Source organism: Leuresthes tenuis, unplaced genomic scaffold (assembly GCF_036924035.1).
Source record: "Leuresthes tenuis unplaced genomic scaffold, fLeuTen1.0.hap1 SCAF_10, whole genome shotgun sequence".
Lineage (NCBI taxonomy): Eukaryota > Metazoa > Chordata > Actinopteri > Atheriniformes > Atherinopsidae > Leuresthes > Leuresthes tenuis.
In genome coordinates this window covers 17,211,612-17,223,918 of record NW_027325364.1, presented here as the reverse complement: position 1 = coordinate 17,223,918, position 12,307 = coordinate 17,211,612, and the positions used below count along the sequence as shown (strand labels likewise).

Sequence of the window (12,307 nt, the reverse complement as noted above, 5' to 3'; positions counted from 1 at the left end):
TTTGAACTGTTAAGTGATTGAACTGTTAAGCGTCAGCATGGAAAATAGTGAAAATCAGAAAGGCCCGGCAAAAATTTGACTGGGATTATTTTTTTTTAAAAAGCACAAAAGGGTGCAGGAAGTCGAGCGGTGCAGCAAAAACCTCTGAAAAGCTTCAGATATGCAACAGGGGTCATCACCGAAAAGGGAAGGTTTCCAAGCATAATGTCAATCCTCCACTGACAGTGTGTGAGGAACACCGAAGCCTCGCTTTGATGAGGAACATCATCTCAGAAAATTAAGAATATTGGGAGCACATCCTTTGATGAGCTCAGGTGGGGTCCGGCCCATTTAGCAGCAACCTGACCATGAGAGCCACAGCGAACGCAGACAGTCGAGCACAGAGGTGGGAGAGTGATGATATGGGACTGCACAGGCACAAAGGTGTTGGGATAACATTCATAAATGCTGATATATACCACAAGATGTACTGAGAACATGACTTTCGCCCTCCAGATGTTTGGAAAAGGAGGAATATTCCTGCGTAACAGAATATCTGCGCATACGAACAATTCAGTATTACTTATTAATTAAGAGTAGTTAGTTTTGTTTTTTTCTAAACTCTCAAGTGTCATTTTTCAAATGGAAACAGCTAGTAGTTAAATTAGTCCTGATATTTAAATTAAAAAAAGGAAAAAAAGCAATATTTAAATACCTGTGCCATAAGAGTTGTTATGCTGAGCTCTTGAAGATTTCCGTGTCGTAATAATCTACTAAAGTGTGATAATAAGTCTCTCTATAGTCTTTCCTTTTCTGTAGTTTGGTTTAAGATGAAAGTTAAAAGGTTTTACCCTTCGTCTGTGGATGTATGGCAGTTTGAGATGACCCGTTTCTTAAAAGCGATGTTTCCACACATACAGCAGCATTTGTATACGTCATTTACCACTTTTAAAGACTTAAAACGGCACATTTGTTCTCTCTCTTAGACAGAAGCAGGAGGCGCTCTTGCAGCTTATGAATAAAACCTGGCGTAAAGAAGATATTGAGGCGTCTTATACGTAGTCCAAAGGTTTATTTGCCTTATGAAAAAACATCAAAATAAACCTGCAGAATACATAGATTCAGAGTGTAAATCACAAAGTTATCCGACGTCAGAACCAGCCGGAACTAATCAAATATTTATCTTAGCAGTAAAGGTCACATCCCTGTAGTAGAAAAAAAAAAGGAGTTAAGAAATCCTTTAATTGCAATTGGTCTTATACATAGAAGACGAATTTCACCACAGAAATACAAAGAAGTAACGGCAGGAATAGAGGATATCCATTAATGCACAGAAAGATCCTTCTCAGTGTTGCATAGGCTTCTACATCCCACCAGCGCCACCCAGAATACAAAAAAGAAAAGAGTGTGGAATGTTTTAAATCACATATGAAACAACAAACTTGTTTTTTTTTTTGTTTTTTTTTACACTCAACAAAAGTCACAACCACAAACACTTTCAAGTCGAGTCGTGCCAGTGACGAAAGTGAGAAGAGTGACAGGAAAACCCTGCCTTGCAGTAACACTGCACGATAGTATCAATACAGCAAAATGTACACAACATTCTTTAGAACTTAAGGTGTGATGTCAGTGCTATTTTTGGATTATGCGACTACAGTTATTGCCAAATAAGATGTGCATCCTTTTTAAGGGTTTTATTCGGACTTTTTGTCCGTCCTAACTGAGAGTTCAGTGTCTTCACGTGAGAACACGCACAGCTCGAGTTGTCAGACTTCCTTTTTAAAGTCTTTCTCTGGCTCGCAGTCGGTCAGCAGGATGGACGCGGGCGACGGTGCATCCGAGTCGGGACCAGGGGACTCGGGCTCGTTCTTTATAGGCGGTACAAGTCCAGGGGACGCTGTGTTAGCCCTGTGAGCGCGGGGAGCCACGGGGTCAGTTTCACACTGCTTTGCCTCGCTACACGCGCCTGTCTCTCCTGCATCCGTTTTAATAATCTCTTCACGGCCGCTGTGCTTTTGAGCTTCTTGTGTTTCCGTACCATTGGCCTGTCCTGAGACTTCAAAATCTACTGGCTCGCTTTTAATAGGAGGAAGGGGAACGTCGGACACCTCCGATTTGGATGAGTTACATTTCTTAGACAAATCTAAAGGTGCCACGGAGTCCCCCTTAACCCCTGTTAACAACTGCAGGGGGGTGTTCAGCGATGCTCCAAAAGCGCCTTTCACGCCGAACAGTTCATTATTTGACGCCGGCGAGGGAGATGCTTGAGGCAGAGGTTGCACAGCTGCAACTGGCAGAGTCTGAGGGACAGCAGACGCAAGCGAAAGCCCGCTAGTTTGAGTCGGACAGACGGGAAGAAACAAGACAAGGTTCATGCCGAGAGGCGGGTCTTTATCGAGAGTTAGACTCCACAACCCATCTGATGGACCAGAGCCCGCAGGCTGACCCCCTGCCACAGGTCCAGGACAACGGGAATCCTTCTCCGATGCAGCGGGGTTGTTCAAAACAACGCCAGGTACCGTGACTGTGCTGGACATATTTGTCGAGTTTGGTTTCTTTTTCAGAGTTTGCTCAGGCAGAGAGCTCTTCAATGTCTTGCGCATCTTGGGGTCGCTCTGAAAAGGCAAACAACAAAGAAACACCCCAGTCAGTCAACCTGAAATACAAAACAAAAGTGCAAATACATGGAAAGACTCAAAGAAACGGGGGAATAGGATCACTCATTCGTGTAAGAGAAGTTTAAATCCCAATGCATTTTTTGTCATTAGAAGGCAACGCATTTGACTGCCCCTGCTGGCAAAGGATGAAACAGCAGCCCAAAGCCTGCCCCCCCCGCCCCCTCCCTCTCAGAAACCAGTATTCTAAAAGTTCCATCCTGTGTGTGCAGAAACCTGGTTACTGTGGAACGATCATTAACCCAGACATATAAAAAATAAATAAATGCAAGTTTTCCCATCATTTTCTACTGGCTCATAAATGAATAGCTGGGATTTTAAATATCATCTCTGAAGAAAAATCTATGTTTAACATTTGTTTGAATAAGACAGAACACATATCAGACCTGCCGTGCAGGGCTGAGTACAAACCAAAGTAAAGCAACTAACCCTGATGGTGGCAGAAGTTAGGAAGAAGGTTTAACATTAGTAACACATTAATAGCAGAGTCCATCTGATATTTGCTGCGTAGCGCTGTTTAAATCTGCATCAGTGTATTTCTTGTACAACACTGGATTATTTATCATTTTTATAAATCAACAACACTCTCAGAATGCCATAAGGCCAAAGAGTCGGGAGTCGGAGAGCCGGTGTTGAGCAGGTGCAGCCAGGCCAGTGGTGGAGATACAGGAGGGGCTCATTTGCATATTCATAGATGGAGAGTTCAGCGTTGGTCAAATTTGGCTTCGGTTTGGTGTTATTCGGCATAAACAGACAAGTTTTTAAGTGTGTGATCATTGCCTGGGAAGAAAATTTAAGATGTTCTGCGAACATAAACCTGGTTATGCGCTGAGATTATGTATACAAAGACCCAAACCACAACATCAAGTTGCATGTAAAACAAACCACTGGCAAAAGGAGTCCGTGAACTTTGTTCTTTGCTTCCGTGTCGTTCTGCAAACCAGGCGGTGGCAATGCAAAGTATTGTTGTGCGATTTAAATGTAAAATGGGTAAAAACACTTGTACTCACCACAGACTGGGATGGCTGTCCACAGGTCTTGAGGTGGCCGTCGTAGTTCTGCTGGTGGGGGAAGCCCAGTCCACAGGTCTGACAAAAGCAGGGCGACTTGCCAGCATGACCGCCCATGTGGGACATTAACAGCAAGGCCGACCGAAACCCCTTTCCACATTCAGCGCATTTCAGCACCCTCTGGTGAGCGCCGGCGTGCCTCTTCAGCTCTTCAGAAGTGTCAAACCTCTGGCCGCACTCTAAACATCGGATCTCGTCCTTTCTCTGGTTCGGCTCCTGATTCCCCCAGCAGCCCGTGTCCTTTTTGTGCTGCTGGAAGTCCTCCTGACTGAGAAACTCCCGGAGACACGCCACGCAGTGAATGCGCTCGGGTTCACACTTGTGTTGGCGGTACAGCTTAGCCAGGCGGAAGTGCAGGCGGCAGAGGATGCACGTGTACGGCAACAAGCCAAGATGGGTGTAGCTGTGCTTCAGGAGAGCGTTCTTCTTGGTAAAGGTCTTTGGGCAGTCTGAGCATTTAAAACTGCGAAGGCAACTCTTCTTCCTGTGGCGCAGGAGGGTCTTTTCGGAGGGAAATTTGCGGCCGCACACGTCACACACAATATTCACTATACATTTGTGCAGCTGCACGTGGGCTTCGCACTCTTTCAGCGAGGTGAACACACGTTTGCACAGGTCACACTCGTAAAACAGGTCCTCAAAGTGATTTCTTGACAGGTGGCGCTTCAGATGCTCCTGTGAGCCAAAGCCAGTCAGACAGATGCGACACCAGTGGCGCTCCACCTTGGTCTTGGCGTGTGTGCGCAGGTGGACGCGGTAGTTGTAGATCTGGCAGAAGCGCTTCCCGCATTCCGCGCAGCAGTACGGTCGTGCTCCCGTGTGCAGGTTCATGTGGTCTTGGAGCTTGAATTTGGAGGGCAGCTGGAGATCGCAGACACTGCAGCGGAAGTCGCCCGAGTTACTCGTTTCTGAAGAAAACGGAGAGAGGAAAGTGTAGCGGTTAATGAGCCGATTATGAGAGAAAGTGAGGGATAAAGTTTATAAGAGATGGAATCTTAACAACCGGAATCGTTATACTTGTTGTATCTTACAAACAGCCTGAATGCCTGCAGTGCCTTAACGGTTTTAAAAGGTGCAGCAGGTGTTACACACACACACAAAAACAAAACTAACAGGGTTTTAGATACTTTTTTAATCCCTCCATTTAGCCTTGAAGCCATTTGTTCCTCCACTAGTAAATCTTTTCAATCGGGTCACAAATACACACTTTGATTAAAAGTATGACTGAGGAATAGCTTTCAAACTGTTTTGGAAGTTGAATAAAGAATTAATCTAAAGCTCAATATACATGATGAGTGCATTTCAAGGTATTTTTAGGTGTTATTGATCTCATCTGTCTGCCATGGTTTAATTCCTATCAATACGATCAAATGTTCCGTATGAATATTTGACTCCTTTTCCTGAGGCGTATGTGCGTTAGTGGAGCCTTATTAATACCAGTGGCATTAAAAAGAACTGAAAAAAAATAAATAACCATGTCAGTAGTGGCATCAGTTAACAGAGTAAACTAGTACCGTTGCTTAGTTCCTCATCATCATCATCATCCTCTTCCTCATCAAGTTCCTCTTCCTCGTAGATCTCTGAAACTTCGCTGTCATCCGAGTCCTCTTCCACGTCCTGCTGCACCCGTGTCGTTTCCTCCTGTTCCTTCTCCTCATCGAGTCTCTGTCCACCCTCCTCCCGCTCTGCAACCCGGGGGGCCTCTGAGGTGGGGTCCTCCACTGCGGCCCCGTTGACAGCCCGACTGTCTCGACTCTCGGCGTGAGTGGAACTTTTACAGGGCGCAGTCTCTGGCAGATGTGGGGACGCGGAGCTCTTTCGCGTTGGTTGCGCTGCAGCTTCCTGCCCATCTCCGAGCAGCCGTCTCCGTTTGGCTGACAGTGAGGGCGAGGACGGCTCATCGGACGGCGCTTGGCTAACCGAAGCGTCCTGCGGCTGCAGGACGTCCGGGAATCCCAACTCTGTCAGCTGGATATCAAGGGTGTACTCCATGGACATGACTGCTGGCTGGAGAGGCAGCGGAGAGTGTAAAACAGAGAGGAGCGAGTGTTCAATAAATATCTCACAATCGACTTTAAACACCTAGCATTGTGGACCAACGTGTAACGCTCGTGTGTGCAATTATACAACACGTATAACACTGCCAAGAATAACAATTTCACCTCACCCGCTCAAGCGACTACATCCGTGTGACAACTCCTGTTTCTCCTTCTTTTCAAATATTTATTTTCCCCTACATGGAAACTACTCTGTGGCACACCTTACAACCCCGTTTGCACCTCGAACACCTGGCGGGAGGCACCGATGATGATGATGTAGCGTGGCTTGACAAGCTTTACCTACGAAGCTAGCTTTTTCAATTTTTTTTATTATTATTATCATCTCAAAGCGAATGGACGCTTAAGACATATGACTGACAAGAACAAAAATTATTTGCCTAACTGCGCGGATATTGAACGCTATTAACTAGCTAGGTAGCTAGCAGCACTCTCCTCCCTCAATGATAAACATCGATCTATTAACAGGACAACAAAGGCAAACCAATGAAGCAGCAGGGGGAAAACCAAACTCCCGCGCACCCCTAGTGTCTCGGAGTGGTATTACATATATCAGCAGCACACGCGGACAGGTAGATTAACATTATTTATATATAGTTTTATATTAACAAAATAAAAGTGGTGCAACGTCACTTAAGTTTACAAAATCCAGAGTTTCCAGTCTGATCATATATATAGTACTGAGCATAAACAGTTGTTTAAAAAAAAAAGAAGTTAAAAGTCTATACAACAGGCGACTTATAAAAAAGTGTTGTCCTTAGAAACTTAATACCTTGTGTGACAACACAGCAAATACTCCATCAAAATGTGTATATGGCACATCCTAAAGAACAAAAATGTTCTACACTATACAAGATCAAGGTCATACCAAAAACAGGTCACAAAAGGTTTAATATTCAGCTGTTCGATGGCTGTGTTGAAAATGCACATCAGCCCAGTCGGCGCTCGACTCGAAGGCTGTTTAAACTAAAAATCCGTTTGAAGGTAAAGCCACCATATAATGCTTAACACTATCAAAACCTTAAAACGTCTAGACCAGGATGTCCACATCTGGTCTTCGAGGGCCGCTGTCCTGCAGATTTAGACGTTTCCTTGCTTCAAAACACCTGATTGAGATGAAATGGATCTCTTCAAAAGATTGGAGGTTCTGCACAAGCCTGCAAATGATGCATTGATCTGAATCAGGTGTGTTTACGCAGGAAAACCTCTAAAACCCGCAGCGAGGCCCTCGAGGACCAGATGTGGACATCCCTGGTCTAGAGGTTATCCCATACTGAGACTCCGAATCATCCGATCCACACATACAGTACAACTGCACATCACAGGTCGTGTTCCTGACGCAGAAGTGAGAACAAAGACACAAAATCGAGTCATTTCTTCAGTAGCCTCCCTCAGGATAGCATGGTTTATTACATTTTTCTTTTTTTGCAGTGTCCAGACACATTGCAGTAGGGAGAGAAACAATCCAATCAGTGAATGACATGATATACATTTTTTTCTTCTTCTTTTAAATGGGACCCCAGGGCATCGAAGAGTCACGAGTGCCGTGTAAGAAATGCTAAGAAATGAAATCCTACTTTAACCAGTGGATAAAAGTAATAATAAAGTGAATTTTTATCGTAACACAAATCAGGATTATAGTGGATCATTTCTGCCCACGTGCCAAAACCACTCCACATTGAATCTGGAGCACGTGGCCGACATAATCTTTAAGCAGAACTTTCAGAATCTCCCTTGATGAAACTTAATTTAGAAAGTAACATATTCAAAACATTTAGAGTAAAAATGAACCAGAAGCTGTACATAAACACGTTTCTTTTGACAACCTGCCTTAAACATTCAGACAAAGTATCTCTACGAGGCATCTAGTGTACTTCAAAAGATGTACTTATTCAATCCGTTCGGGGGTTTAAACTGCAAAGCGAGATAATCAACTGAAGAGATCCAGTAATAAATTCAGAGCGCACGCGTTTCACACTAAAAAACAAACAAAAAGAAAAATCATTTTAAAAGTTAATCAAAAGGTTGTTTTTTTTTTTAAACAAATAAACAATTTTTCATGACAAAGTGTAATATATGGGCGGTTAGTCAATTCATGAGGACATGTCTGTCCCAAAAAATTTCCACAGCTCATAATCAAATCAACTTTAAATTCAGCAACCAGCTTAAAACCTGATTCTCCAAACCATTCATCCGGAACTTCGTCTCAACTACGAGGTTTCCCGAGTTAAAAAGAGAAAGGGACAACTCATGGCTAAAATATTGAAAAACCGCAAACTTTCTGCATGTCTCAATTATCTCTTTGCGTTTTCAGGCTTTTCCTCTGGGTGGCTTTTTTGGTGAGCTTTCAAGGTGCGCTCGCGACCAAAGCTTTTCCCGCAGGTCAGGCAGGCGAAGCGACCGACCACGTGGGCCCGCGACATGTGGGCATCCAGCTGCTCGGGACGGGCAAAGCTCTCCTCGCATTCTTCACACGGATGAGCTTTCCGCGGCGCGTGTTTCTCCTTCTTGTGAGCACGGAGCTGCACCAAACTGGGAAAGGCAAGGTCACACTCAGGACAGGGGTGCTGACGAGGCGGAACCAGGTCCGCTTTAGGCTTCTTCTCCTTTGCTGGGGCTTGACTCTCGTCTCCACAGCTTTTTTTATCTTCCGTTTCCGATTTCGGCGCCGCTTTAGAAGGACGGCCGCGCTTCGCGCCGCCCACTTTTCCCTTTTCTTCTGCCGGGGTTGCTGCTGGCTCTGACGTGCTGCTGGCCTTCACCGCCTCCTCGGACACCTCTCCCTCATCCTTCTTTTTCCGCTTTCCCTTTTTCTCACCCCCCGCTGGCTCTTCGGATTTGGAAGGCCGCCCACGTTTCTTTAAAGGCGAGGCGCTGCCGTTGCACTGTTGACCTTCAGGGTACTTCTCCTGGTGCGCTAGCAGCTCTGATTCATCTTCAAATCCCTGACCGCACTTCTTACAGCGGTGGGTTTTAGTGGCGTCCTCCGCTTGCTCTGCAGTGTCTACATCTGGGCGGGGATGCTGGGTCAGGCGGTGAGCACGCAGCAGTCCAGCACTTCGGAAGGTTTCATTGCAATCTTTACATACCATCTGTCTTTCTGGACACACCTGTCGTCTATGGGCCGTGAGCTACAAAGGTGAGATGACAAATTAAAAACAGTGAGCACAAACCATAACCTGCGCGATATTCAAAGCTGGAAGTTTTGTTTTTTTTTATCTGCTGCATTTGCAGCGTGAACAAGGTTTAATACGGCCCGTGAGTTGAATCAAAAATGAAAATATAATCACCTCAGAGAAGGTCTTAAAGCTCTCCTTGCAGTGAACACATTTGAAAGGCTTGTCATCCTTGCTGTGTGTTGGCTGGTGCTGTGTTAATTCCTCGGACGACAGAAACGTGCGGTCGCACACGTAGCACGTAAACAGTGTGTTTCCCTGTGAGAAAACAAGACTTCAATCACAAAGGAGAGGCTACATGTAGCAGCACGTGTTTGAGTTAAAGGAAATAGGAAAGACTGTGCCTCAAATCTACTCCACACAAATTACTGGGAAAACATGGGTGCTGCTCACATTATAGTTTAACAGTAAGCTTGAAATAAAAGAGAGAAGAAGCCCTGCGTCTTTCAAGTCAAACAACTCTGCATTAACACGTTGGGTAGAACATGACTGGTCAAACTGTACTCATAACAACATGCAAATATAAGTTAACTACACAAAAGGACACAGTAAACATAACTGACGGCTCTTTAATACCACAGCTTCTACGTAACTCACCTTAAGTTTATCACGTTATTGGTTAACTGGTTGTTGTGAGATGTACCTGTTGAAGCTGTTGTTTATATTCCTCCCGGTGGCTCTTCTTCATGTGCCTCTCCTTGGCTTTGGCGCTGCAGAACGTGATGAAACACTGGAAACACTGCAGGTTTTCGTGCTGGTCTGAGAGATCACAGAGACACGCGGTTATAGTTTTGCTGATGTCAGCGCTGAGCTGAGCTTGCGATATCTGTACCACTCACAGGATTGGACAGGAGGTGCCGGAGGTCCATTCAAAGTGATAGGTTTGTACGGTTCCGCTGGCTTTTCAGGGGGAGCTTCAGGGGGTGGATCTGGCAAGCCCCGTCCCATCACTATCTCCTCTATGTTCAAAATTTCAGAGTCCATCCCGCCCGCGATACTGGATGGCTAAAGCAGGCTAAAACTATCCTAGATTGAATAGAAAATCAAATAAAACAAGACAGGAACAATGGATAAGCAAAGTACTAAATATCACGTGGAAATAACACCAATTTGATTCACTGCGGTTAACGCAACAAAAGCACATTGATGTAAACAGTGTACAACAAATGACAGCATATAAAAATCCATAATTAAATCCATAGTTAAACAGAGGTTGGGTAACTCCAAATAAATAATTTCAGAAGCTAAAACGTCTTTAACCCAAGAGTTGTTCAAAAATTTACTACGACATCAACGTAAGTTTTAGTTCAAGTTATCGTTAAACATCACACTAAGGCCCGCCAGCTAAGCTAACTAGCTCAATGCAAACCTAAATGTACCAGATATTAAGATGCCTTCGTAAAATGCCCTTACAAATGCAGCTGATAAACTGAAAAAGCGTAGTTGCCAGTTATATTCGCTTGAGTTTTGTGTCTATGCATATAGCTAACGCTAATAACAAAGTACCAGGCGACTTAAGCGGGCTAACGTTAGCTAGCTTCCCACTAGTTAGCGCTAACAACACTCTGCCATTCAAAAAGGACCGCAGACTTCATGCTTGTTCTCATGCTGAGTTCAAACTACTTATTCCGCGCGTACATACATCTGCCGAGAATCAATATGAAGCACGTCATATTCATATATATTGCTAACATTTGAATAACGGTATGAAATTGACCATACGTTACCTCTAACCGCTCTTTCAGGGTAGTTTGACTGGGAGAGTGACCCTAGAAGTACATTCAATAGATCGTACACTTCCTGGTGTGCTGTTGTGATTGGTACAACTAAGATGGCTGCCGCGGACTTTTCGGTGTTACTGATTGAAAACTTTGAAAAATAAAAAAAAATAAAAAATGAGTCAAATGTTAGACACCGGTCATTTAAAGTTTACTGGCGTTGATAAAGGGTATCACTCTGTACCGTAGAGAATATTACTTTTCTAAAAAAAAATAACAAAGCACATGAAGACAACGGCTATAACAGTAACAAATAGTGTTTTTTTCTTTTAAACACTATTAAGGTTTATATCGAATTATAGAATGCACTGTAGTGCACAAAATACGTATTTGCCCGTTTAGACAAAGATTTTAACCATAGACAACTAACTAATCTGCTCTTCTATGCAGCAAGATTCTATAGCAGACCTTCGTCACGTGATCTAAAAGAAGTTTGTCAAAAGGAACTTGAAATTTTCTTCCAGCATACCGACACACAACATTGGTGTAGTGGCCGATTTGTAAGCCGTTCGCATCCTCTGTTGAGCTGAACGTTTTATAAGAAGGGTGCTGAACTTTGACCCTGACAAATGTTATTGTCGTGCAAAAGGCTCATTTAAAATTTTAAGCCATCAATATTAAAAACAGAGCAACACCAAAAAAGTATAAACAGAGGCAACAAAACACGGGAAGAGGTATTTAACCAAACAAAAGAAATGCAAACAGGTTAATAAAGGGGAACATGTCAGATATTTGCTTTGAAAAAAACTTTCCCCTCTGAGAGGTCTCTCTCAGTACTCCTAGTACAGAGTTCCGACACTTTGAGAAAGACAGGATGAGCAGGTGTTTTGGTGTAAGGATGATGTTTCTGAATGCAAAATCACACATAATCTGGGTATTTGATAACCTATCAAATCTACGAGACAATATTCTTGAAGGATTAAAAATCAGAGTAATCTCTGCAAACAGCCACAATAAAAACAAGGTTGTAAACCTGGGACAATGATCTTCAGGCTCTCGAGTGAAACAGCATTTAAAACGTGGTATCTGATAGGGACAGGGACTTGAATACATCCACGAATAAAATAAATAGATAAAATAAAATAAATTGCAAATAAAAAAACAAAACAAATGTGAACAAAAACTGGAAATGCTGCCATGTTCTCTGGGGAATGAAACCTTTTCAAAATGGTTTCAGGTGAAGTGGTGACTATCAGCTATTCAGTGGAGTCATGCTGCATAGAAAAACTAATGAGTTGTTTTAAATATTTGTCCAAACAATTAAACCTGTACTTTTACTATACGACAGCTGATTTTATTTATTAGTGGAACTTATTAATGGGTCATTTTAAGAAAACACAATTTGTTACCGTTATACTTGTGCTGGCTACATGTGCTTAATTTTTCTAAAAGGGTTACTCTACTACACTATAAAGCAGTGCCCTGTATAAACATCAATAAAGTTTAACATGATCTGGACCTGACTTTGACGGTATGGGGATGTGTTAGTTTCTATGGAACTGGCATTCTCATCTGAAAGGTATGTAAGCAACATTTACTCCCATCCAGATGTCCTTTCCATGGAAGGCCTTG

The 12,307-nt window shown here is 43.5% G+C and overlaps 2 protein-coding genes across 3 annotated transcripts; both read right to left on the bottom strand.

The window, feature by feature from the left end:
• Positions 1 to 1,069: 1,069 nt before the first annotated feature.
• Positions 1,070 to 6,259, bottom strand: LOC140316583 (uncharacterized). Its single transcript, XM_072394474.1, has 4 exons — positions 5,892 to 6,259; positions 5,239 to 5,731; positions 3,665 to 4,632; positions 1,070 to 2,594 (listed from the first exon to the last, which is right to left on the bottom strand). Exons 2-4 carry the CDS (start codon positions 5,720 to 5,722, stop codon positions 1,746 to 1,748), a joined length of 2,301 nt encoding a protein of 766 aa, XP_072250575.1. The 5' UTR covers positions 5,723 to 5,731; positions 5,892 to 6,259; the 3' UTR covers positions 1,070 to 1,745.
• An 895-nt stretch (positions 6,260 to 7,154) lies between these two features.
• Positions 7,155 to 10,758, bottom strand: znf576.2 (zinc finger protein 576, tandem duplicate 2). Of its 2 annotated transcripts, none has more exons than XM_072394472.1 (5): positions 10,685 to 10,758; positions 9,797 to 9,983; positions 9,601 to 9,716; positions 9,072 to 9,215; positions 7,155 to 8,912 (listed from the first exon to the last, which is right to left on the bottom strand). In XM_072394472.1, the coding sequence occupies exons 2-5, from the start codon at positions 9,939 to 9,941 to the stop codon at positions 8,076 to 8,078; spliced, it is 1,242 nt and encodes a 413-aa protein (XP_072250573.1). In that variant the 5' UTR covers positions 9,942 to 9,983; positions 10,685 to 10,758; the 3' UTR covers positions 7,155 to 8,075. The 2 variants fall into 2 exon arrangements, with proteins under 2 accessions (XP_072250573.1, XP_072250574.1); XM_072394473.1 differs by having other exon boundaries at positions 9,797 to 9,978; positions 10,685 to 10,736.
• Between the last annotated feature and the right edge of the window lie 1,549 nt (positions 10,759 to 12,307).

Bases quoted from the DNA above. Each gene is read 5' to 3' on its own strand.
- znf576.2 (XM_072394472.1), bottom strand. From the start codon at position 9,941: ATGGACTCTGAAATTTTGAACATAGAGGAGATAGTGATGGGACGGGGC. The intron at 9,717-9,796 runs GTGAGTGGTACA...GTGATCTCTCAG, and splicing joins GGCACCTCCTGTCCAATCCT to ACCAGCACGAAAACCTGCAG. The intron at 9,216-9,600 runs GTACATCTCACA...GTTTTCTCACAG, and splicing joins ATAAACAACAGCTTCAACAG to GGAAACACACTGTTTACGTG.
- LOC140316583 (XM_072394474.1), bottom strand. From the start codon at position 5,722: ATGTCCATGGAGTACACCCTTGATATCCAGCTGACAGAGTTGGGATTC. The intron at 4,633-5,238 runs GTACTAGTTTAC...CGTTTTCTTCAG, and splicing joins TGATGAGGAACTAAGCAACG to AAACGAGTAACTCGGGCGAC. The intron at 2,595-3,664 runs GTGAGTACAAGT...TTGCCTTTTCAG, and splicing joins GACAGCCATCCCAGTCTGTG to AGCGACCCCAAGATGCGCAA.